The 26998-nt window shown below is 31.8% G+C and overlaps 4 protein-coding genes across 6 annotated transcripts; 2 read left to right on the top strand and 2 right to left on the bottom strand.

Moving 5' to 3' along the window:
- Window positions 1-6081: 6081 nt before the first annotated feature.
- LOC125589064 (protein CRABS CLAW-like) lies at window positions 6082-7784 on the top strand. The gene is made up of 7 exons (XM_048761245.1): window positions 6082-6320; window positions 6483-6602; window positions 6709-6817; window positions 6971-7019; window positions 7144-7219; window positions 7307-7366; window positions 7467-7784. Exons 1-7 carry the CDS (start codon window positions 6135-6137, stop codon window positions 7491-7493), a joined length of 627 nt encoding a protein of 208 aa, XP_048617202.1. The 5' UTR covers window positions 6082-6134; the 3' UTR covers window positions 7494-7784.
- Window positions 7785-7991: 207 nt separating this feature from the next.
- On the bottom strand, window positions 7992-9798 carry LOC125575244 (squamosa promoter-binding-like protein 6). Of its 3 annotated transcripts, none has more exons than XM_048761242.1 (3): window positions 9610-9798; window positions 8689-9234; window positions 7992-8611 (listed from the first exon to the last, which is right to left on the bottom strand). In XM_048761242.1, exons 2-3 carry the CDS (start codon window positions 9224-9226, stop codon window positions 8190-8192), a joined length of 960 nt encoding a protein of 319 aa, XP_048617199.1. In that variant the 5' UTR covers window positions 9227-9234; window positions 9610-9798; the 3' UTR covers window positions 7992-8189. The 3 variants fall into 3 exon arrangements, with proteins under 3 accessions (XP_048617199.1, XP_048617201.1, XP_048617200.1); XM_048761244.1 differs by having other exon boundaries at window positions 8689-9240; window positions 9610-9794; XM_048761243.1 differs by having other exon boundaries at window positions 8689-9251; window positions 9610-9781.
- Window positions 9799-23031: 13233 nt separating this feature from the next.
- On the top strand, window positions 23032-25033 carry LOC111205030 (putative nuclease HARBI1). Its single transcript, XM_048761241.1, has one exon. It carries the CDS (start codon window positions 23045-23047, stop codon window positions 24329-24331), a length of 1287 nt encoding a protein of 428 aa, XP_048617198.1. The 5' UTR covers window positions 23032-23044; the 3' UTR covers window positions 24332-25033.
- LOC106403315 (protein BIG GRAIN 1-like E) lies at window positions 24827-26298 on the bottom strand. Its single transcript, XM_013844157.3, has one exon. The coding sequence runs from the start codon at window positions 26090-26092 to the stop codon at window positions 25118-25120; it is 975 nt and encodes a 324-aa protein (XP_013699611.2). The 5' UTR covers window positions 26093-26298; the 3' UTR covers window positions 24827-25117.
- Window positions 26299-26998: the final 700 nt, after the last annotated feature.

The following is a 26998-nucleotide window of genomic DNA, read 5'->3' as shown; positions in this document are numbered from 1 at the left end:
AAATATTTTATGAAAGTGAAATTTGTATAAAAGGAAATTTATTTTTTTAAATAATATGTTTTAAATATCAAAAATCACCATATTTTTTGTTTTTAAGATTATTTTTGAAATTAAATTCCTATATGTTATATGATTTTATAAAAAAAATATTAAGAAAAACGGAAATATAAATAGATAATATTAGTAATGGCAATTAGTAAAATAGTTTATGAAATTGAGATTTATATAAAATTAATTTTTTTTTATTTTCAAATTACATGTTTTAAATATAACAAATCACTATGCATTTTTACTTTTAAGATATTTCCTTTTTGATACTAAATTTCTTTTTGATACTAAATTTCTTTATGATATTGATATGATTATATATATACATAAAAACGAAAATAAAATTAGTTTATAGATATTTTTCCTTTTTATTTAAAAAAATATATTCTTAAAAACTAAAATAAAAATTTTGATAATGGCAATTAAAAATAGTATTAATTCATAAAGGTTAGAGAATTAACGTGAGCATCACACATAAGAAACTGATTTCTCAAATAATATTATAGAGATATATTTTGATGAAAAATATTTGACATATATAAATATTTTGGTGTTTGATTTAACTATTTGAAAACATAAATAATAACGTATTATGCGAGTTTTAGATTAATAAGACATAAATTAATAAGTATTCGTAAAAAGATTATGCCGCATGTGCGGTAAAAACACCTACTGTTCATAAATTTGCTAATGTACTATTTTGGAATTTTGTTGGAAAATTAAGATTCAGAATAAACTTAGGGTGGATTATTTTCTCAAAATCAGTTTAACGTAAATTTAAAAAAATATGGGCTGTCCAATAATCATGTGATATAACCCTTTCAAACCCCTCTCTTTTTTTGTTGTAAATAATTGAGTTTAACCATTTAAACTCGCGTTCATCTGATCTTGTGTCCTCGTCGTCGGCGTTTTGGCTTGGTTGTTTTGTGCCACCTTAGCTCAGCTGGTTCGGTTGAGTTCTTCGTCGAAAATTGCTTCTCTTTCTACTTCAAGGTCTTTCAGTTTTTCCGGTGGACGATGGTTTTAGCTGACATGGCGAATGTCTCTGGCGGTAGGCTCCGGCGAGCTTCTTCGACTCATGTTATTCCGTTATCTACTTGGTTTAGAGAATCGTACCAAACCCGGTTATCTAAGGTTTTGCCTTTGTGTATTTTTCTGTTTTTCTTTTCTTTTTAATTCCATCCAGCTGTACTAAAAACAAAAATATTTTAAATAAAAGTCTTTAAAAAAACAGAATCAAAATATATTCCAATAACGAAACAGATATAAAGTAAAACGAAAATGGAGGCTGAAGATAAAGATGAGTATGTATTAAGAACATTTTCACAAGTGGTACGAGAAAGATCAAGTAATGATATGTTGTCTAAATTGAAAACACATAAGGGAAAGTGATTAGGAACAATAACTAATAATCAAGGCAATAATAAAGACAAGTCAAATCAGAAAGCTCGATAGGGTTTCCGGAAAAGGAAGAGTAGAATGAGTAGAGAGCTCTCTATGTGTGATGTGAACTGTGATGCTTCTTAGCTTTGTGTGTTTCTTTCAAACTCAAGTGGGTTTGGTAGACTTTCCTTTTGACTTTGCTTTTAAAACTTACTTTTATAATTCCTTCTTTTTCTAATTAGGAAAGAATTTCGAAAGAAATTGTAAAATATAGCTTCCACTTAGCTATAAACTTTTATGTAATACGGTAACTTATTATACACACATAACACATTAAACCAAAAGTTGCATGTAGTTTCATATGAAGTTTTTTTATTTAGCTGACTGTTGCCGTTGTACATCTATACATCAAATTTGTTTGTAAATAATTTTTATAGATGCATCGGTGTTGAACCGATTATTATTTGGTCATACATTGTAGTTAAATGCACAACTAACTACCCCGTATACAACATGCAAATGTACTCATGATCATGTTCTCCACGCTCAATTTATACAGGCTGTTATGATTTATGTTCATTTATCTATATACCTAAATGGTCAGTTACTTTTGTAATAGACTACATCAAATTATTCTCCTCTAAGCTATAATAGTACTATAATGTAAAAGTTCTAAAGGATTCAGCCATTAACTTTAAAATCTAAGCGCCAATCCCTTCATAAGCCGAAGCAAATTAGTCATCTGTAAATATCGAATAGAATAAGCCATGCTAAAATTAGGCATAAGAAAATTTGGTAGACGACAAGAAAAGAGGGCATATATGAAAATGGTTATATATTAAGTATAAAGTAGTGGATGCATGAATAATGGGTGTGGTAATAAATAGATAGATAGCTAGAGGGTAAAAAGGCAAGCTTTAATTAAAGAGAGGGAGTAATGAAGTTATACGAGCATGGAAACCTGACTAAACCCTAATGTCTTATTAGCCTTCTTACCTTTTTGGGCATTCGTCCCATCTCTCACAGTCATTGTCCCAAACTCTTTTTTCTCAATAAATATAATTTCAATCACCTTTATGTGGATGCAGAATTTCTAGTCCACAATTACCCCAGGATGTACAGCTAATCTTCTATTTTCATTTACTAATGTGAAATCTTTCACTACATCTCTGGATGTTTCAGGCCAAAAATATGGAAGTATTTTACATTTGCGTCACAATCCAATGATGAGACTTGCTATTGATGAAAATGGATACATAGAAACTGGAAGATACATTTTTATTGTGCATCTTAATCAACTGTTTTTATTACAAAGTACGTACTAATAAAATGAGATATCATCATTGATAAAAAACATATGGCAACTGTAGATTTTAGAACTAGCTAGCGTAGGGTGTAAAAAATAAGAATTCAAACTAGAGACTCTTATTAATGTTTTGACTATTGGCTTATTATGTTGACTATTGTTGAAATCTGTAGTTAGAGAAAAATATCACCTCAATCTATGGATATATTAGTTCGAAATACTAGGAGGAAACTTTAATCAAATAAAACTGTCGTAAGCTAATATGTGTGTGGAAGTAGAATGCAAAAAAAAAAAAAAAATTGTCACTGAAAGAGACGTATGATTTATCACTTGTCCACGTCCAATTTCCCTGTGGGGCAGTGCACGCACAAAAGATGGAATCCATTCTAGAGCTCCTTCTTTCTTCACTATCTTTTCAAGTTTCTCTTTTTGAACATTTATAAATACCATTTTTAATTTTGATTTAACTCAAACCCCACTTCTCAATTCAATTTTCTTTTAATAGGTAATACATGCTAAAACCCACATATTATTGTCCTATCTCAAATTTCAACAATAAGGTGTGCCTATATAACTCCAAAAATAAAAATTATGCTGATGGACCCTTTCAAATTAGATTAGTAATTGGTCCATGTTAAATTATTTAGCCAGTAAGAACTGATATAATCGCGTAGAAGAGAGCGTCAAAGATGGAAGAGTAAATGAGGAAGGAAATATAACCAAAAGAAAAGTTGAATGGAGAAGTAAATTTTATTTATAGAATTATCTTGGATTTCAGAAAGCATAACATATATCACCAAAAACCAATATCTTCATTTTTTTGTTACCGAATGATAATGTACTTTCAATCAAAATATAGATATGCCTTGATCTCTTAGGGAAAAAATCACATGTATATAATACATCTCATCTTCAATTTCATGAATTTATGTTTATATTTAGGCCATCTTATTAATAAAAATTAAATACATATTTTTATTTAATAAAATTTAAATACTTGATTTATTAGTTTTTGTTAGTCTTATTTGCATCCTAATAAAGTTCTACCAATCTTATTTTTAGATTTTAATTTATGTTTTAGTTTTATAGCGAAATGCATTAATTAAAACTAGAACATCAATTTTTTGTATACAAAAAAAAATTCTTAAAACATCAATCATTTGTCTATGGAGAGAGAGTTAAAAAGTATACTAGTATATATGTAAACCCTCTCATCACCCAGAAATAGTAAACTTGTAATGCAGTGTGCAAAACTTTCTTAACCTTAAAATATAAAAGTGGCAAATCAAAGATCCTCACTGGAATCACTTTCTGCTTTTTGAATCCAATCTATGTATAGTTGGATTTGTCTTAAGAAGATCCAATGATTTGGTTGTTTCTCGACTGCTAATTAACGTGTTGTCGAGTTCTGTATTTATTTTATAGTTATTATTGAATGAAGTTTCACGATGAATAAAAAGGTTGTGAAACATGACAAGTTATATTCTCAGTTCTGCAGGAAAATTTGCGTGAAATTTTTCTGAAAAAAAAAAATCCGATCAAAGATCAGAAAAGGACGACAATTCTTAAATTTGTAACATGTGGGCAAGTCAAGGATTGCTGGCATCAAACTTGAACGAATCTAATCATATTCACACCATGTATTATCTAAAATTCAATATTTTAATATCTTAATCATTGATCTCACTTTTGTCTTTTGCATCATGTCATGTGTATTGATTAATGTATGTACGATGTAGAAGCTTTTTTTTTTCTTTTTGGGTCTAAATATTACGATGTAGAACGAATACTTGCTTTTTTACGTATATTTCTTGCTTTGCTTTGAACGAGTAATGAATTTTTCGACTTATATTTGACTTATCAGAAACGAGTATTTGTTATTTCGAGTACTTATCCAAAAATATGTTACTTGCAAGTTAGTTGTCTTGTTCGATTACTTGTTACTTACAAATATTTATTAATTACTTGGATATATTTTCAAGTCTCTAAAAATTACTTGATAGATAATATTTTACGAGATAAGGTTATAAAAGTTTGTTATTTACTTGACTTGGTAAAAACACGAGACGTATTTTAAATAAAATATTTGCCCTAATATAAAAAAAAAAGAAGATGGAATTCAATAAGAAAGTATTGTTTACTTCTTACAACAAAGAAATATTTGTTTAGGGCTTTGGTTTTTATGGTTTAGTTATCATTTTTAGTCATAAACAAGTAACGACTAATATCAAAGCGAGTCGTAACTTTTTTGTGATACTTATTATTTGTCTTGTACTTGTAAGTAGCAAAACTCAACGATTTGATATTTAACTTGGCAATGACAAGTACTTGAAAAAACGAGGCGAGTACGGTTCAAGTAGCGGATATAAGGTAAGTAACGAGTATTCATGCCCAGCCCTATAAGCTGATGAATATATATATATATATATATATATATATATATATATATAAAAGTAAGACTGCTTGCTTAGATTAATTTGTTTTCCCTCATTTGGGTTAATTTTGACTAGTTATATTACTCATTATTAAGGCGCCATTAGTAGTCATATACTAGATACAAAAACGCTGTTGAATCATTTTCAATACACCTAATTATAGTACTAAAATCTAATGTACGAGGAGAGATATTTAAAGTCTTGATTTTTTTAAGCAAATTAAATACGTCTGCAAGATTTTGCAGAGGACGTATGTACTATCACTAGCAACAGTAGAAACATAGATAAAAGTCATAAAACCCTAGATCCGGTTCCTTATTTTAATATATATATATATATATATGTATATATATATATATATATTTGTTTATATATGATATGACATAAGGAAAGAAGTTAATTTTTACACTCAAATATACCTCTCTTTTGATTTTGAGTCAGTTAATGATGGATTTATATTTATGTCGCCTAAACCCTAGTTTTATTAGTTTAAATGTTTTTTTTACACTAAAATCTTGCTACACCGAAAATTATTGGTTTTAACATTTTATTTGTTTTTTTATAACCTTTAAGAAATTAGAAAATGATTAACGGTTAGGATCTATGACAGTTTCTAAAAAAATAAAAATATTAATATTATAATTATGTTAACTTCTTAAAACATTGTTTAATTGATAGCCGGTCTTATAAATTTAGTAACCAGTTCTTAAATGTCTTAGATTAGAACTTTTGTATGTTTTCTCTCCTAATTTTGTTAATTTTTCATTTATGCTAAATATCAAGAACCCTTGTGAGACTCGGGAGCTGCTCTTATTAGCTGTAAAATAGATAATAAAATGCATTTTTGGACTGCGCATACGTCCAACACTTGAACTAACTTTGCCTCTCTCTCGTTCTCTATACTTCCATGGTCTCGCTATGTCTGAACTTCGCTATATATACAACCCTTCGTATCTCATAAAATGACCATAACCCGAACTCTAGAAAACTTTTCCTCTTATCTCTCTCCCTCTCTCCCAAGTGTGGTTTTCAACCCATTCGTAAAGATCATGAACCTTGAAGAGAAACCAACCATGGCTTCGAGGGCTCTACCTCAAGCCGAAAATCTCTACTACGTCCGGTGCAGCATCTGCAACACCATCCTCGCGGTAAATAACCCACACAAAGATAAATATATAATCCTACATGCATGGTACATATAGATTTGTATAATTGTATAAAGTAAGCAAATCATGCGAAGTTATGTATCAATGTGTATTTTTTTCAAGGGGTCGAGTTAATTGTAAACCTAATCATATCTACACATATAGGTTGGGATACCAATGAAGAGAATGCTTGACACTGTAACGGTGAAATGTGGCCATTGTGGTAACCTCTCGTTTCTCACCACAACCCCTCCTCTGCAAGGCCATGTCAGCCTCACCCTTCAGGTTCATAAAACATGACTTATACATATACTTATGCATATATATAGCTATTAATATATACATATGCATTAAAAGTGGTATTGATGAGTCTAATTTTTTGAACAAGCAGATGCAGAGCTTTGATGGGAGTGAGTATAAGAAGGGAAGCTCTTCTTCCTCCTCCTCTTCTACCTCCAGTGACCAGCCACCGTCTCCTAGACCACCCTTTGTCGTTAAACGTAAGCCACCAGATTCTTTTTTTTTCTTAAGCCACAAGACTCTTACACTACTATTTACCATTTCTGACTGATTATGAGTAATTGTAGTCGTTTTAAATATACGATGATATTATTTATCAAGAAATTAATTTTTGTCTATGTTTGGTGTTGCAGCTCCTGAGAAGAAGCAGAGACTCCCATCGGCTTACAACCGCTTCATGAGGTTATTATTTGACATTTCTTCTTCATTTACAAGTTAAGAAAATTGATGCATGAATAATACGATCATATATATATATATATAATCTTCTTCTCCTTATTCTTTTTTGAAAAATAAAAATAAAAAGGGATGAGATACAACGTATCAAGAGTGCCAATCCGGAAATACCACATCGCGAAGCTTTTAGTGCTGCTGCCAAAAATGTAAGACAACAGTCGTTACTTTTTACGACTAGATCTAATTATATATTTACTAAATTTATTTGTATAACTGAAATATGTGACAAACAGTGGGCTAAGTACATACCCAATTCTCCTACTTCCATTGCTTCCGGAGCCAGCAACATCCATGTAAGCTATACAAATGAACTCAGTCTCCGTACGGACATATAATATATATAAATAATACAAATTTTCAAAAATGATTCTTAATAGTTTTTTTTTGTTTTAGGGTTTTGGATTTGGTGAGAAGAAGTGATAGCCCAAGGAAATGTGCCTAAAAATAATAAACGCACGTGTGCGAGATCAACCTTTCTGGAAAGGGTTTAGTTAGCTGCGTCGTTTTTCTCATGTTGTGTTGCTTTAGATGTTTAAAGTTGGTGTGTTTTCATTTGTGTGTCTCTGCAGAAATGATGTTGCCTTAGTATCTTTAGTTCTGTCTGTCTTAGATATGAAAGCTACATTACGTTGTTGTGTTCATCTGGACGTTCATGTCGGGACGTTATAAGTTTGTCTTAATCCTATAACATTTCTGCCTATTTCTCTCGTCTCTATCTATAGTACAAATTATTTTCCAAAGGATTTGTAACTTTCAACATCGTAACTTGGAATATGAGAATCTCAGATGACGTGTAGAACCAAATAAAAGGGCAATTTAACTTTTACAGCGAATATTCATCACATCGTTATATACAAACTGTCTGAAAAATAACAAAAAAACAAAAGGACTGATAACACTGTGAAATAAGCAGGCATAGATATCTGAAACAATTTTTTTTTATTTCAGACTGGCGAATAATAATAATAGACAAGATCAGATCCGATACAAAAACACTTGTAACCAGACTTAATCTTTATTTTACTAATCAAACCATGCAGCTTAGATTTGCCTTATCAAGAAAGTCTCAAACCGGTCTCACAGGAATAAGAATGTTGCAACATTTTATGTTAGGAGCTAGGGGAAATAAAGCTCATTATTATATTCGTGCTTCACATCATCATTAGTAAAACTCCTCTGTTGTTGCTCGATCCTTTGAAGATGTGATGAAAGTTGCAGTAGATCAACCGTGGATGATCCTTTACCGTTACATGAACTAGAATCAGTTTTGCTATTGCCAAGATCGGTCCTCAACGGTTGCATGTGATGATAGTCTATTATTGAGGCATTGAGAGTTTGGTTTTGAGTTTCAGACAAGTGTTGCTGGGACTGAGCTGACAGAAGAGAGTGAGCACAAGTATAACGTGGCGGCGCAGCCTCATGCAAGTCCCAAATCGAAGATACACCAGAAGCTGCTTCCGGTGAATAAAAACTCATGTTTTCCGCAGGGAACATAGGCTCATCTTTGAAACTCACGAGCCTACCATGAAACTTGTTACCTGCCATCACCACCACCATCAAGTTAGTGCGACTATAACATCAGTGGCAAAAGGGAGAAAGGCAGAGAGTTTTGTACCTTGAGGAAGAAGCTTATGCCGCCGCCGCTGCTGCTTACCGTGTAGGAAATAGAAAGAAGGCTTCCTTCTTCTCTCATTGTGACCGGCTAATCTTCTTCTGCAACTTCTTTTCCCATTATCAAACTCCAAGAGGAAATGAAACCTGCTGCACTGTTGGCAAAACCTCTGTTCAATACCGTTAACGATAACCACAGAAGTCTTTGAGTGAGCCTCGCAAACTCTATGCCTTTTGTGGTAATCTTTGGAAGAGCTCAGATCCATATTGCACCCATGGACTTGACACAAGGGAGAGCTTGAAGAAGCTCGAGGCTTTTTAGCTGTGGAGGAAGTATTACCATCATAGTTCCCGTAATCCATAAAGCTCCTAAGTTTGAAATCTAGACTAGACAAGTTTGAAGAAGAGGAAACAGCACAGAGTCCATTAACATCATCAACCTTGTCAAATTCATTAGAGAGTCCCTGAGCCATGATGGATCTTGGATTCTCAGGAAAGGAATCAGAAGGTAGAAGGGAGGTTCCATAGCTCCAAGAATCCATCAGCAAAACTGAAACTTACAAAACACTAAACGTAATCAGTACAAGGGGGATCAAGTTAGAAGCTTTTTTGCTTTCTTCAACAAACAAATAAAGAAGGAAGCTTTCAATGTCTTTGAGAATTCAATTGTCCTTGTGAGTGAGAAAGATTCAGTTATTCATCGGATTGAGACAAACCCACAATCAAATTCAGACTCTAAACTGTGAAACGAAGAATAAAAATCAACACTTTTTTTCCATCAAAAACAGGGGAAACTCAAAAAAAAAAAAAAAACTGGACTTTCCCTATTCCATTTTAAATACAAATTGAAGGGTCTATTGGGAAGTAAACAGGAGAACCAAATCGAAGAATCAAAAAATAATAAGTAAAGAATGAAAATACTAACCGATTTATTAGGATAACAGAGATGAGACAGAGAGAGGAACAGGGGAACTCTGTTGATAGATTTGTAGGGAAAATAAAAGAAAAAGTCGAATGGAGAATAGAATAGTGTTGGGGTGGTCAACATGATTTCCACTACACCACCCATCTTTCTTCTCCCACATCCTTTCCCTTTTTCCTTTTTTTTTTCTTTTTACAAAAATTCTCCATCTCTGTAAATTTCTTTTTTTTTTGTATTGGAAGAACTTCAAAGGCAATCTATGGATACCGTATTTACTGGGTACAATAATGATCGGAGACACCGTACTAAAAAAAACAAACTGAAATCAACATCTTATTAGAGAATCTTCAATGCAAAACTCCATTTTTACTCCAAAGATAAAGGTGATAACAAATGAAAATGTTGAAGTGCAAAGGTTATCCTATTTTTTACTAATGGCAAACAACATCAAATTTTGTAAAGATAGAACCAATAATGTATGTTTTCTTACAAGAATTCTAAGTTTCATTTCATCGTATACGTACGTATTATTGCAAGTTTACTAGTAAAATACACAATTTGCATCAGAGAATTTAAATACATAAAAAGAAAACTATACTTTGATAATTTATGATGCATATAATTCTTTATATAATAATTTATCTTTTAGAAATTTCAATTTTAATTTTATAATCTTAAATTTCCATTAATGAATTTTGTTTTGCCCAAAAATAATTATCACATATACATATATGTACACATAACTTTATTTATCCAGAGACTAGAACTAATAAATTATTAAAAATTACCAGACGAACTACAGACAATATAAATATCATTGTATTGATACAATAACAGCCACAAAACAACTTGCTATGTCAGGGAGATACCAAACCCAAAAAGACCAACTAAAAATTAGTTAGGTGCAGCTCATATAACCTAGAACACTTGACTTATACTGCAACAATTCTCAAAACTAAATTTCTCACAAAAAATAATAAAATAAATATGTTTAAAAGAATATGTATTTTGACTCATCTAGAAATATCTCAAATAAAATATTTTTGAATGAATATTTCATTTTCGGATACAATTTTTTCTGAGATATCTAAAATTGAAATTCTTTTAGTGAAGTTGTTCTAGCACATCTAAATTTGTATATATATGTTTATTGTTATAAAACACGCTAAGCACTTAATAGATGGTAGATGAACCTAAATAAGATCTAGAATATATATATATATATATATTAGTTTAAGAAAATATATATAAAATATACTGAAATATCAAACTTTAGGTATAAAATATAGTTCAACATATATAAATGGTTTTAAACTATAAGAAAATAAAATATATTTAAACATATAAAGATGAATAAACATATAAGTTTAAATTATTTTGAAAATAATCAACTTAAAATAAAAATGCATAAACTAAATAATAATAAATATAATATATATATAATTATATTTATATTATAATTTTCATATTAATGTTTAAAATCTTTCTAGACGTCTTCATACACCACATATTTGGTTAAACATTATTATATGTTTGATTTATATAAATTCACATAAAACATTATATAATATGAAATTGGTACGACTGACTACCTCGAAGCGTCGACCCATCCAAAGTCCAAACCGACGTATAGACTGCATTTTCTAACATTGTAGATCATTTTCTAATGTTCGGAAAAAGACTTTATAATGTTGTTATTGGTATAATACCTAAAGAATTAATTCACAAATACAGCATATAAGGACGACGGTGGCATGTATTAGAGACCTTTTGCATGTATTAAAGACAGGCAGCACAACTGATTACTGATGTCATGTGTTCACATTATCTCAAACACTTAATTGAGACCATAAATATTAGGCATGTCCAATATGGTAAAACCGAATCATACCGAACCGAACCGAACCGAAATAGACAATATGGTATGGTTTTGGTATATACCATATAAACCGAATGGATATGATTTTATAAAAACCGTAGGATTTGGATATGGTTTGGTTTATAACCGATTAAACCGAATAAACTGAACAAAACCGATCAAAAGTAAAAACATGTAAATATGTAAATATTTTATAAAACGTCACATGAAAAATATATTTTTTATATAAGTTATTCTTTTGTTAATAATTATTACCATATTTTTATAGTAATAAAGAATCATAATTTGAAAAACACTTAAAATATAATTAAATAACAATTCATCGTAACTGAGGATTTTTATTTTCTTAGTCTTCTTCTTTTAATCATTTTGTTTTCTTTTATCATTGATTAAATTGAAGTGAAGGTTATAAATTTGATAGGTAATAACTAGAAAAAATTCTTCACAATTTTTTCTTATTTATAAACGAACAGAGTTTCACTCGACGAAGCATGACTTTGATGAACACTGAATATGGAAGAGTGGAAACATTTTCTTTCATACTTCTCTTTTGTTTTTTATTTTTATTTTCAAAATTTCGAGCTTTGATTTTAATTCTAGATTTGATTATTTCATTTGAAGGTATAAGCGTTTTTATTTTTTGTTCTTTTATTTGAAAATATAATATATTTTTAATAAATGACTGCGATGACAATATGACTCTAAAATTTATATAATATGATCCCAAACTAAATAATTATGTTTTGGTATAAAACCGGATAAACCGAAAACCGGTGGTATATAAACCGAACTGAACCGAAGTAAATATGGATTTAGAAAAGTAGTTATATTTTACTAACCGAAATATCGAAAAACCGAAAAAACCGAACTGAAACCGAACCGATATCCGGATTGAACACCTCTAATAAATATGTTCACTATAATAAAAACCCAGATAGATCACAATGGACATTGTCACGACCCACAATCCAAAATTTAAACATCTTTGGGTTGTATTCTAACAAACACGCTTTTTGATAATTATTTGGTTTGTTGGTGGCTATGCAATTTTAAAAATAAAAAGCAACAACCTACGAAGAATATTATATAGCAACTTGGGAACATTAATTTTTGTTTATAGCTATTAAATAAAATCGTTTCAAAAAAATAATATCCATATTAATGCATAAGTTAGAAGAGGAATGTTTGGGGTTTACATAAAAGAAAAAGAAACTTTGGGTTCGCGAAAAGAATACAAAAAATATTTGAGAATGAGCGAATTGAAGAGATTAGTGGTGGATCGTGTGTGGGCGCAATCGTCAGAAGTTTTACAAAACTTTTGCTTTATTACAAAATCAACCCTTTTTCTTTTTCTTTTATTTAGTTTTGGTGGGAGCCAGAGCACATCATGTTGGCCAACTAACCGCACTTTTCAGGTGATGGAATCTAAGCTAGTCCCAATTACTTTACGAGAATTAAAAAAAAAAACCTTATCTTTGCACGAATTGCCAAAAGAAACATGAATTTTTGGGATGACAAAAAAAACATCAAACTTTCATTGACTTTAGAATTAATTAACAATGTTTTCGCTGACTTGCCAATTTAGCACGCCGTCAACAAATTTAACAGAAATATTTGACGTCGTTTATTGTCGGCGTTAAGTGAAACGACGTCGTTTTCAAATGAGATGAAACGACGTCGTTTTACATGATTTAAAATTAAAAATATGTAGACCCCTGGACTCGAACCCATGTTGTTTAGTCAAATGGCAAGGTCTTTTACCACTAAGCTAGTGGAACTTTCAATGTACTTGCTAACATGTTTACTTTTATTTGGTACTGATTGAATATAAAAATATTCTCTAAAAACTTAAAAAGATCTTTAAAATTCTAAAAAATTGAAAAATAAGAAATTTTTTATTAAATCAATTTTGAAATTAAAATTGAAAATAAATTTTATTTTTCTTTAAAAAAAAAAACTCTTCCAAAATTTTCTATAAAATTAAAACGAACTTTAAATTCCAAAAAATTGAAAAAAATAAAGAAAATTTTTATAAATTAATTTTGAAATTAAAACTGAAAAATAAATTTTATTTTTCTTTAAAAAATAAAATTTTATATTTCTTAAAAAAAAAATCTCCCAAAATTTTCATAAAATTAATTTTGAATTAAAATTAAAATATTTTTTTCTTTAAAAAGTCAAAAAGTTTCCAAAATTTTCATTTTTTTAAAAAAAATTCAAATTTTTTAAAAATTATAATAAAATGCAAAAAATTAAAGTTACAATTATCAACTTTTTATGTGTGTATAATTAGTTTCAACTTTTAACAAATGTATTAAAAAAATTGAAAATTTTGGAAGATTTTTTATTTTATGAAAAGAAAAAATAAAATTTTATTTTCTATTTTAATTTCAAAATTAATTTTATAAAAAAATTCTTTATTTTTTTGGAATTTTAAAGATCTTTTTAAGTTTTTAGAAAATTTTGGAAGAGTTTTTATTTTTTAAAAAGAAAAATAAAATTTTGTTTTTTAAAAAGAAAAATAATTTTTTTTTATAAAAATCTTCTTTATTTTTTATTTTTTTGAAATTTTAAAGATCTTATTAAGTTTTTAGAGAATTTTTTATATTTAATATGTACCAAATAAAAGTAAACATGCTAGTGGTAAAATACCTTGTCATTTGACCAACCAACCTGGGTTCGAATCAAGGGGTCTACATATTTTTAATTTCAAATCATATAAAACGACGTCGTTTCATCTCATTTGAAAACGACGTCGTTTCACTTAACGCCAATAATAAACGATGTCAAATATTTCTGTTAAATTTGTTGACGGCGTGCTAAATTGGCAAGTCAGCGAAAACATTGTTAATTAATTCTAAAGTCAATGAAAGTTTGGTGTTTTTTTGGTCAGCTCAAAAGTTCATGTTTCTTTTGGCAATTCGTACAAAGTTGAGTTTTTTTTTATTACTTTAGTGTGATCTGAAAAATTTTATAGGCCTAAGAAATTACTTTATAGTTTTGTTTCATTTTCTTTCTTGTTTGTTATACTAAAATTTCTCGAGGCACAACCCATGCGGTTGATTTAGATCTGGTGAATCAATGAAAAATCAAAAAAAAAATCAAAGAATGTATGGAGAATAGTTTTTGCAAATTAATATTTATATCCATAGAACATTAAATTTAATTTGGATTAAGTAAAATAAAATAAACAATGTAAAAGTTAAATCAGAACTGTGAAACGTGAATTGGTCTTGTGGCCTTTGGCTTATTTCCTTCTCCATGCATTTAGAGCATCTAAAATCAAATTTTCTATAACTTCACTACATTTTTTACTCCATAATGAAATAAAAAAGTTGATTTTATATTTTTGTTGTTCGTTACTCTATTTTTTATTTTTAAAAAAATTGGCTATTCAAATCCATTATAGAGTTACTTTATTTTAAAAGAAAAAATAAAATTTTATGCCGAAGATGCTCTTAAGTTCAATTTTTATAGTTCCAATTAATTTAATTTGATTTTAGATTTAGTGGATCACGAAATTACCTTTCAACCATTGTCTACTTCTTTGTTTTTGACCTAATTTGCGCCTATGGTTTCCTTTTCCACCATTGTTGGCATTATATTCAATGTTCTTTGCATATAATCTAAGCAGTCTTACTGTTTCAAAGTTGCGGTCTTTTGATCTCGAAGTGCTTATTTTTGTTGTTACTCAGGCCAAGGTATTTGAAAAATTAGATAGAAATAGGAGCGACTTCATTCATTAGGGTCTTATGTTCTGATCTTTGAAACTACGCAGTCTTATTGATACGAAGTTGTGTCCTTTGATATCTAAACTGTCTACAGTAGTTATGTTTAGTGGTATATGAACAACTCGAATCATGAATCCGACAGTTTCCCCTTTGGTGGCTGCGTTTCAGAATGTTTCAGCGTTCTTGTTTTCGTCACATTTTCATGTGATTTTGACATTTAAATTTTTCCAGTGAATTTGACTTCTTCTTCTTGTTTTACAGGAAAAGCTTTACTAATGGATTGTGAGACAAGAAGACGAAGGAACAAGAGCCTCCACTAATGTGACTGTGAGTCTCAATTACTGTGTATCATCTTTATCTAGATGCTGTCACGGCCATTATTGGTCCTCACAATTGCTGAGGATCTCACAGACTAGTCAGAGTTAAAGTAAGAAGCCTCATGTGGTACTGTCTCTCATGCATCTTCAGAATCACAGTATGAGCTACAAACGTCTCAGTCTCTATCAAGGGACACATATCAAGAATGTTTTTGTAAAAGACTCGAGAATGTTTAAGTATGTTGTTAGTTTTTTCAAAAAAATATTTAAGTACTCTTTGTAGTTTTTGGTCAGAATCACTACACCCTAAACAAACCCCCAAACCCATAGTGATATGCAATAAACCATTAACAAACCCTAAAGAAACCCTAAACAAATTCCTAAACCTTAAACAAACTGTAAACCCTAAACAAATCCCTAAATAACATTATATTCGATATTGCCATTAAGAGGGTTCAACCTTAATGTACCATTTCACTTAGAGGATACCAAGACAGAAAACAAAAAAAAAATACACTTAGAATTTGAGTACTTCAAATACTCTTAGTTTTAGCTGCTTTATCAACTTGGAAAGTTGATGGCGAAAAGAAATTTCTTTCAACTTCAAATATTTTTGGTTTTAGCTGCTTTTATCTCTTTTGATCTCATTGAAGCATGTCTTAGTCACTGCAAGTTCTTCGAGAGAAAAACGAAGGAGAAAATATTCTTTGAGAGATTTATGGTAGATTTAGTTTAGATTTAGGAAACATCTTTAGCTGAATATGGAAGTTTTCATATTTTACGGATTTGCCTAGAGTATGTATACTACCTACGCAGAACACAGTAGAGTAGGTGAGAAACATATTCTTCCTATAGGCGTCATATAACATAAAAAGCAGAACATGTTATGGCACGTAATCTAACCAAGATATATCGTTGAGTTGTGGCTATATGTTGTTATCAAACTGTAGGTAGAGTGAAGACATCTTTCTTGATTATAACGTAACAAATTATAGACTTGTTAGAATATACAAGAAATGTTAGTTTACGTTGTATACCCAAGATATATCTATGTATAAAACTTAGTATCTGATTTCTAGACTAAGTAGATTACCAGAATGAGTATTCTAACTGTAGCTAGAAGATAAAATAAAATATGATTCCACTTTTAAAAAAAAACTTTTAAACATATATATTGTCATACTTATGTTTCCAATAGTTTTCATATTTTTTAACATTTTTAAAATTCAGTTTACTATTTTTCCCGTAAAAGAAGAGTAAAATATGTCTAGAATTGACCAAAATATCAGAAGTTCTATTGTGACAAATAAAAGTTCAAAGTGTCTCATTTTTCCAGTTTTCCCTAATTATTACTTTGCTCCTAAATATATGATGTTTTACATAATTTTGATGTTCTGATATATAAGATGTTTTCATATTCCTAGATAATTTTTACTTTATTAAAAACTGTGTACTCAATCATATTTTAATAGTCTATTTTGTAATTGGTTGAATACATTAATTTATAATTTTAATGATAATTTCTAGACAAAAATAGTTTTTTAATATGTGTGTTTATACCTAAACATCTTATATTTAGGAACACACGGAGTATATTAATATAATTTATAATTGTACTTAAAATTTAAATAGAAAAAAATGCAACCAATTGTGAGTGGACACATTTCATGTAAGTTTCCGAAGTTGTATTGTCGGTCGCTAGGCAGAGGTACGTCTCTCTATCTCTCTTCTCTTTTCAAAATTCTCTTTCATACTTCTCATATATATTTTATTATTAAATGAGAAAAAATCTATGGAGAGTCTAGCCGATGCGGCTGCTCTCACTTAAACACGGATGAGAGTGGAATGTTGAAGAACGGTAAAAGAAAAAAAAAGTAGATCAAAGATCTCTAACCAACCAAGAGTTTAAGCGATCTATACTATTAAAACAGAAGTCATGACTCAATTCATGTGTTGTGATATTTTTATTTTGGACCACTTTTAAAAAGTTAATTACATAGTTCTTTTCTTATAAATATTTGAATTTTTTTAACAAACAAATTAATTAGATATTCCTATATTTTCTCTGAAATCATATCTGAATAAAATTGTTCATATCTTTTTTTTACAATATAAATTTCGTGTTTATTTATAACATACATGTACAATATAAATATATATTTATTTTTGCATTAAAATCAACATTTTCAATATTTAATTAATTTCGTGTTTATTTATAACATATATGTACATTTCATTTTTACTCGAATTATATTTAGTTAATTTCGTGTTTATTTATATTTCATTTTAACTAAAACAAACCTTTAAAATATCTAATTAATTTTGTAATTATAATTAAACTCATGTACAATTTTGTATTAATATTGTGATATTAATTTAATATAATACTTTTCAATTAAGTTTTTGATCTTTAACTAATAAGATTTTCAATTTAGAATTTTGTATCACATGATTGAAATATGCTATCATTGAAAATTCAAAACAAATAAATTAAATTATTGCATGTAAACTATAAAATTACTGTTTTTTAAAAAATTTATATTAAACAATTAGTAATGTTTATGTGTGTAAAAATAAAAATAAGCACCGTACGGTTGTGCGGATCAAGATCTAGTAATAATTAAACTTAAATTTAACTCTTTGATAAACATAAAGATCGAGTTGCAAATAATTGATGGTTGAAATTTCTACTTCAAAAATAATTTTTTTAATACTGAATTAATATTTAATTAATATAATTAATAAAATAAGCGGAAACCAAATAAACCTAAATCTAAATAAGTAAAATTGGTATATATGACAACATTTACATCATATAGTTCTCGAACCTAAGAGCATCATTAACGCATGCTTATTTTTTTATTTTTTTTATCTGATTAAAAAAAAAATCAATCGCAGGCCGCCACGTGTCGGTGGGGCCCGTGAACAGTACAAACAATCCACATAATTCGACGCTTATCTGGGAGCATCAAGCAGCTGCTGTTACATTTTAGGTGGGGCCCACCGACTATTAAACTAATTTTTCCTAAGCAACCTCTTCCTAAGCTACCCGTTAAAGATGCTCTAATTGCAAACTCACAAAAACTCACCATTTGTGAGTGTCTTTACATGCAAGGTTCATTATCATACCATTTTACTTTGCATAATTACCTCAACTTTATGATAATCACATGTTTGGACCCTCCACCCACTACGTTATTTATTTCATATGTCCCAGTTTGTGTATATTGGTGACATGTATCATTGTTTGTAGCTCCATGAGTTTTCTTGTCTCTCTCTTTTTTCACATTCGGCATGAGTTTATTGTTTATACATTTGACCCTCCTGTCTGTTTGATTTGGTTTACTTAGTAAATATTGAAAACTTATAGAAAATACTTACACGAAACGTATCTCCCCAATAATTATATATTTGATGTAATACTATAAAGAAAAAAAACATTTCCTTAACCTACCTATTGTATGATTAAAATGGGATCATCTTTTGGCAGAATCCCAAAAGTATATTTTCAGTAAATGGAATTCTCATCGCTATTTAGCTTCTTTTTTTTTGTTCCAAAATTCTATTTCACCATATTGTACACTACTCAAATCAACAAAAGCGTCTTTCTAAACGAAAACAATATAAAACGAATTTCGGTCGCATTCAAAAAAGAGTTGTAGTCAGATAACTTATTTAACGACCAACACATCATAATTGTCCTTGAAAGGCAATACTATACTAGTGCGTATATATGCATGCATTAATTTATAGGTAAAATTGAGAAATTTGAAAAGCAAGCGCAATCTATGCATGTCAAAAAGCTTTGGATATCTCTTTTGTCCTCGATCAGTTTGTTAATAAATTGATTTATCTAAAGCAATTGATAATTAATCTTTTAAGGTTAAATCAATCTTCGACCTAAACATTAGTTATACTTTGTCATATCTATCAAAGCTCTATGACAACTCTAAAAATAAGCCATTGATTGCTAATTCTTATTAATATAATATTTAAGTTTGTAAGTATGAACAACTGAACTTACATGTGGATAACGTTGTTGTTCCCCAATTTTTGTTTGTTTTCTTTCCTTTCATGTGACAGATCCATCGTTAAGTACTTAAGGTGAGAACTAGTGGCGTCATAACTCATAACCGACGACAAAAAAGACTCCTAACTAACAAATTAATATATGTAAGAGAAAAACAACCAAGTGAGTAAGACCATCATTAACGCAGGGGTTAATGACGTCTCTTAAGGCAAAATTTTAAAAAAATTAATAAAAAAAAGAAGAAAAGCATAGACTCGCCTCTTCCGTAAGGTGTAGAAGGCCCGCCTCTTCGTTGACACGCGTCAAGCGTAGAGACGCTCTTTCTTCGGTTACGAACGCGTTCTCTCCCTCTCTCTCTCTCTCTCTCTCTCTCGAAAGCTCTCTCAAAATCTCTCTCTGCGAAAGGCGATTCGGTTCTCCTTCGGTGGCTCTCGTCGGCGCTGTCTCGGCGACGTCTCGTTCAGTGGCTCCCGTCGGCGACCTCTCTCTCGCTGGTTCTCCTCGAGGCGTCGGAGCTCTCTCTTGGTTCCTCTCCTCAAATCGAAAGGTAAGCGGTTGTTCTGTTATTGGTTTTGCATGTCTTAGATTAAGCATTTTCTTGGTCTGATCGGTTGTTTTTCTTTGTAGTTTGTTGGTTTTGTCTCTCGGTGGGTCTTTTCCTCCAAGATTTCACTCGGTGGCTCATCTCAAATTGAAAGGTTAAGCAGTTCTTCTATGGATTTTGCATGTGAATGATTTAGAATCTGCATGCTCTGTTGATTCGAAGATTTTAATTGTTGTTTCTGATGTTTTTGATTCGGTATGTTTCGTTTTAAGATTGATGGATGAAGAACATTTTGTTTGAATAAGTTTGTTTCAATTAAGAACAAACTGTTTTAAGACAGATGGATCAGGAATGGTTAATGCTATGTAATAGATTGCATTATAATAGATTGATTACGCTTGATTTGTTAGTTGTTTGGCTTCTTTGTATGAAATACTTTTTGTTTCTGTCTTTCTGTTTACATATAGCAGGATCAAGGTTCATCGACCAAAGGTTCAGAGCAAAATTAAGGTTAGTGTTACTCTGTTTTTTGGTTGTGGAAACTAATTGCTTTAAGTTCCGGTTTGAATTGAATCGAGTGTAATAAATGTGTTGGTTTGAGTTAGAAAATGGTTGTGTGATAAACAAAATTGATGGCTAGATAGAAAATGGTTATGTGATTAATAGAAGTGTAGTTTGTAGGTAAATGTCAACTCGTTTTTTCTCTGCCATCTAGCTAGAAGTGAATGTAGTAGATAAATGTGAACTTATTTGTTGGTTGTCATCAATGCATCTGAAACTTCATTTCTTCTCTTCCTTCTCTGCAATCTATAAACATAAATTCCTCCTTCACTTTCTTATCATCTCCTTCATCGTTCTTCATCATTCTCCTCCCTATGGATTCTCAAAGGCAATCTTCTAGCTTTTTAGACTTACTAACCAGTCAGTTACCTAATAATGAAAACCCATCTCAGTTACTGAGTTTTTCTCCTAGTCCAGCCAATGAAAACCCATCTCAGTTACTGAGTTTTTCACCTAGTCCAGCCAATGAAAACCCATCTCAGTTACCTAGTCCAGCCGTTGGAGGATATTCTTCACGTGCACAAACTGGTGAGGAGCGTAAGCAAAGGTGTAAGTGGTCAACAGCTGAAGATCTGGTCCTCATCAGTTCATGGCTTAACACCTCCAAGGATCCAGTAGTTGGGAATGAGCAAAAGGCAGGAACGTTTTGGAAGAGGATTGCCTCTTATTATAATGCAAGTCCGAAGGTGGTTGGTTTCACTAAGAGAGAGCCAAGCCACTGTAAGCAAAGGTGGGGAAAGATAAATGAAGGTGTCTGCAAGTTGGTGGGGTCATATGACGCTGCATCCAAACAGAAGAGCAGTGGCCAGAATGAAGATGATGTTTTGAAAGCTGCACATGAAATTTTTTTCAACGACTACACGGTTAAGTTCACATTGGAGCATGCCTGGCGGGAGCTTAGGAATGATCAAAAATGGTGTGGGACTTATGGAAGTAGTCAACAAAGTTCTGGTGCAAAAAGAAAGAGGGTGGGGGAACAACAATCTTTTCAGTCATCAACATCTATGCCGAGTGTCAATGGAGAGGCTTCTCCAACAGCTAGGCCTATTGGCGTTAAGGCAGCAAAAGCCAACAAGGGTAAAAGGGCAGTGGGAGAAGAAGAGAAGATTCTGCAAGGGTTTCAGCAAATGTGGGAGCTCAAGCAGAAGGACTTGCAAGAACAGACCCAGTTACTGAATATGAAGGATAAGGTTAACAAGTCCAAACTGCTTGACAGTTTGCTTGCGAGAACAGAGCCACTTACTGAATTAGAAGTGGCTCTTAAGAATAAACTGATTAGTGAAATGTTAATGTAATCCTTTAACCTCGAGTGTTTTTATGTAAGATATTTCTAGTCAATGCTATCAATGTTGCTGTGAAATTGATGTGTTATATATATGTATTGTCTTATATAAGTTGATGTGTTATCTAGATTGATGTGTTATTTATATTTATTGTCTTTTCTCATCTATTTCTGTTTTTTGGCTTTTCAGGGGAACAAGTGACACACATACAGAAATGGAGGCAAGAAAACCAATTATTTGTGGCCTCTCAGCAGGAGGCATCATACCGCCTCTCCCACGAGAAGATACAGACGATGATGTTGAGGATATCCCACCAACTGAAGCAGAAGTGGTGAAGATATCAGATGAAGAAGAAGACGATATCGTGGAGTTATCAAGCGATGAATACAGGAGAAGTATGGGGTACTTGATTAGGGTGGAGGAAGAAGAAGATGACATTGCACCTGAGTTCAGAAGGATGGTGCAAATGATGCATGAGGAAGAGAAGAGGCTGACAGAGGAGAGGTTCAAGGTGTTGAAGGCGGGAATCAAGCTAGAAGAAGGACAATCCTCTACGGGTGATGGTAAGAGGAAGAGAAGAGGCTGAGTCCGTGACCGTCTTTCTCTCACATGGATCAGCTTTGTTGTACTGAGTCCGTGACCGTGTCTGCATTGTCTTTGTCTTTGTGTCTGCATTGTCTTTGTTTCACATGTCTCTGCATTGTCTTTCTTTTTGCATTGTCTTTGTTTCACATGTCTTTGTTTCTTATGTCACATGGACTTGTAAGGACTTTTGTATTTTGTCTTTGCTCTCTTTCTAGTTCCCGTGACTGTCTTTGTATTAAAATCAATTTCAAGTAGTATAAAGCCTTCAAGCATCTCTCACTCTCTCGTTCACATATCACAACAAAACCAACCAACCAAGCTTTGTTCTCTCTTTCTCTCTAATTACCAAACGAAACAACCAAGCTTTGTTACCAAACCAAATCACATTCCCTATTCCCGTGTAAACCAAGCTTCATATCAACACTTATATTCCCTCTTCCCGTATTCTTACCAAACCCAAATCACATTCTCTGTTCTTACCAAACCAAGATCAAACCAAATCACAAACATGGCATCTTCTTCAGAAAATAATTTTGAAGATTCACTTGATGATTACTTTAATCAATATTTTAATCAAGCCTTTGAGACTTTATCCATGCGTCATCAAGAAGAAGGTAGGAAACAAAGAAAAAAACGGGCTTATATCGAAGGACATCGTGAAGAAGGGCACATACGTTTATGGAATGACTATTTCAGTGAAACGCCAACATATCCTGAAAATTTCTTCCGACAACGATTTAGAATGAACAAGCGATTGTTCATGCATATTGTTGATCGATTCTCCAATGAGGTTGAATTCTTTCAACAAACGCAAGATGCACTTGGAAGGAATAGTCTCTCTCCACTCCAGAAGTGTACAGCATCCATTCGTGTCTTGGCATATGGTACTGCGGCTGATGCTGTTGACGAATACCTCCGACTCGGTGAAACTACTACTCGGTCATGTGTGGAACATTTTGTGGAAGGCATAATATATTTATTCGGCGAGGAGTACCTAAGAAGACCAACACCGACTGATCTTCAACGTTTACTTGATGTTGGTGAGGCTCGTGGATTTCCCGGGATGGTAGGAAGCATCGATTGTATGCATTGGGAGTGGAAGAATTGTCCCACCGCTTGGAAAGGGCAATATTCACGTGGCTCGGGAAAACCAACAATCGTTTTGGAGGCGGTTGCTTCGTATGATCTATGGATATGGCATGCGTTTTTTGGACCTCCAGGTACCTTAAATGATATCAATGTTCTTGATCGTTCACCTGTTTTTGATGACATAATTAATGGTCAAGCTCCGCAAGTCACCTTCTATGTCAATGAAAGAGAGTATCACATGGCTTACTATCTCACCGACGGTATTTATCCGAAATGGGCTACTTTTATCCAATCAATTTCACTACCACAAGACCCAAAATCAGCTTTATTTGCTAAACAACAAGAAGCTGTCCGAAAAGATGTCGAGCGGGCTTTTGGAGTCTTGCAAGCTCGCTTTGCCATCGTTAAAAATCCGGCACTTTTTTGGGATAAAGTCAAAATTGGGAAGATTATGAGAGCATGTATCATACTCCATAACATGATAGTAGAAGACGAACGAGATGGATACACTCAATATAATCTTAAAGAGTTCCAACAAGAAGAAGGCACCGGAAGTTCACATGTCGATCTCGATTTTGATAGGGAAATGCCTACAAATATCGCCAATATGATGGATGCTCGAACTAGAATTCGTGATAACCCAATGCATGAACAACTAAAAGCTGATTTGGTTGAACATATGTGGACTAAATTCGGACATTTATGAAGACAACTGAGCTCGGATGTATCTTTCAAATTATTATCGTGATTTTTACTTATTTTGTTTTAATGTTTTGTATTAAATTAATGTTTAAAATGTTTTATTTTAATATGTTTTATTTAATAATTATAATTAATCTTAAAAATAATTAAGTTTAATCATTTTTTTAAGAATCCCAAATTAAGAACTTACCATTAAAGTTACAAAAAAACGTGTTTTTTAAGTATAAACTCTTAACTTTCATTAATTACTAAAAAATCATTAAGACCCCAAAATTGGCTCTTGGGGTTAATGATGTTCTAAGTGGCCGAACAAACTTAACCGGCCAGTTTCTTTATTTTTATCGGTCCCATAGTCCCCCATATGTTTTTATGGCTCTTATTCTTTTTTTTTTCTGACATCAGGCTCTTATTCATTGATCGTATTTACTCTATGACAGTTATTATTAACGATATACTGTATGGTCCGAAACATAGCTCACTTATTTTCCGGTGGTTGATGTAACAAAGTGACGTAATCTGATAATAAAATATTAACAATATTTATACAAAAAAAAATATTTTACAAGAAAAATACACGTAACGAGTTGGAAACAAAATCCAAGTGAGAGAAGGTATTTTATCAAATCTACCCTCAGATCTCATACCAAAAAAAAACTTCCACAATCAAATCCCAGAAATCCAAAAGAATATTACATATAATCGATCAGACAAGAACAACTAATATAATTATTGTTTTATGGGTTTCTTACCAAGATCTGATGGATTTCATCATGACACTCCAAGACAAAGATTATAGATGAGTGTTGTTGATGTTAGCTACATTGGTAGTTTCGTAAACTGGCAAGCCTCCACGAGACAACTCGTAGTTCTGCAACTCAAAGAGATCAGAACTTGAATCACTCTCCATTCCATCATCATCCTTTCCCTTGCTCTTTATTCTCCGGTCCTCATCATCATCATCAATATCACCATCATGGTCAGCCCAAAACTTATCTTTCTCTGAGAGGTTTTCCATCACTCTAAGTTTCTCATCAAGCCAAGACAACTCTTTGTTTATTTTCTTTTCTTCCAGTACTTCCACTTGGTTTGTGGTAGAAGTGAAATTCAAGAACTGCTTGTAGTTCTTGGTGGGAGTGTTTAAATAAGGAGGAGGAGTTCTGAAACCCGAGCTTGACGACGAGAACAGAGATTTTGATGATGATGATGTCGTTGTGGCTGTTGAATTAGATTTGCTTGAGCCTAAGAGATGGCTGATACTGCTTCTTCTCCTCCTCCTCATCCACCCACCTCCAGGGATCTCCTCTTCGACTTCTCGGTCCGTTGGCTTTGCCTTTGACTTGTTCTTCTTCGAGCCCGCTTGGTGAAATAAAGAGTTCAAGAAGCTGGCAATTCTCCCACCAGGCGAGCTTGGTTGCTTGTGTCTCACGTTACCAAACCTCTCTTTGGTTATTGTAACTTCTTGTTTCTCAGGATGATCTTGGTGAAGATGATGCACCTGCTCGGAATATCTCATCGGCAAATCAAGGCTTCTTCTTCTCCCTCCTCCTAATATTCCCCATCTCCTTCGATTCTCCTCTCTCGCAGCGTTATAGCTATACTTTTGTGTGTGTGTATGGTCACCTGAGGAGAAGTCGTTGTAGCCGGAGAAGTATACGGCGGCCTCGAACACGTCGAGCTCGCCCGAATAAGCATCAGTGCGCTTGTGAGAAGACATTCTCTTGGAGACCTTATCTGGTTCTGCTGATGAGATCCCTTTCATGGACATTATTTAATTAGGGTTTGAAGATGAGATACTTGGATGATAAGGACGAACAAGTTTACAGTATATGATAGAATGAAATATAAGGTGTTTAGGTTTATATAACAACAAATAATGTGACTTGTAAGTCCTTCATCATTAAGTATGTGAATATACGGGTCGTAAAACGTATACATCATGCGATATCCATACGTCAATAATATTAATTAGTGGATTACGATAGTTTATATATTTAGAATGGTTACAAATCAAATGGTTTAAATGTTGAAAAAGTTAGAAATTTGGAGGGACATATGTCATAAGAGTTTTGTGTGACCCACTAAATGCGTGAGTGAAGAACTTAATTGAAGGAGAAGGTGGGCTCATTTGATTTTATTAGCTTTCTGATAAGGTGTAGGAAATTAATTGATTGTATTTATGATAATGTGGGTGGGGGCTATCCTCTCTGGTGTGCCTTGGATTCCAACTTTGAAGTTTTTTTTTTTTTTTTTTTTTTGTAATTTGTCCTTGGTTTTCGAAAACTTGTTCGGTTATGTACAGCAATCCACACAAAACCCATGAATCCATTAAATTCTATTTATACCAAGAAAATATTTATGAATCATAAATGTGATGTGTAATTGTTTGTAGGGACTAAAATGCAAATAAAAATATGAAACTTCAAATTTGAAGTTTTGAGTTTTTTTGAAAAACAAAAAACTTTGTATTTGAAGTTATAGAGTGTTTTTTAGAAATGTTCTAAGGCTCTAACTAATGTATAAATGTCTGTTTGAACAAATCTTTCGTGAATTTAATCTCATTTTGTAGATCAAGATTTTTCTTAGAATCTGAATACGTGTGTCTCTTTAATTTAGTAAAATAAACATTGTGGGTGTGTTTCTTATCTTTTGAAGAAGAGCTTTGAAGTCACTC

This window comes from Brassica napus, chromosome C6, assembly GCF_020379485.1.
Source record: "Brassica napus cultivar Da-Ae chromosome C6, Da-Ae, whole genome shotgun sequence".
Taxonomy (NCBI): Eukaryota; Viridiplantae; Streptophyta; class Magnoliopsida; order Brassicales; family Brassicaceae; genus Brassica; species Brassica napus.
This window is presented reverse-complemented; position numbering and strand designations above follow the sequence as displayed.

Excerpts from the sequence above, each read along its gene's own strand:
- LOC125589064 (XM_048761245.1), top strand. The coding sequence starts at position 6,135 with ATGACCATAACCCGAACTCTAGAAAACTTTTCCTCTTATCTCTCTCCC. Across the intron at positions 6,603-6,708 it reads ATGTCAGCCTCACCCTTCAG|ATGCAGAGCTTTGATGGGAG; the intron begins GTTCATAAAACA and ends TTGAACAAGCAG. Across the intron at positions 7,367-7,466 it reads CCGGAGCCAGCAACATCCAT|GGTTTTGGATTTGGTGAGAA; the intron begins GTAAGCTATACA and ends TTTTTGTTTTAG.
- LOC125575244 (XM_048761242.1), bottom strand. The coding sequence starts at position 9,226 with ATGGATTCTTGGAGCTATGGAACCTCCCTTCTACCTTCTGATTCCTTT. Across the intron at positions 8,612-8,688 it reads GCATAAGCTTCTTCCTCAAG|GTAACAAGTTTCATGGTAGG; the intron begins GTACAAAACTCT and ends TGGTGATGGCAG.
- LOC111205030 (XM_048761241.1), top strand. The coding sequence starts at position 23,045 with ATGGCATCTTCTTCAGAAAATAATTTTGAAGATTCACTTGATGATTAC.
- LOC106403315 (XM_013844157.3), bottom strand. The coding sequence starts at position 26,092 with ATGTCCATGAAAGGGATCTCATCAGCAGAACCAGATAAGGTCTCCAAG.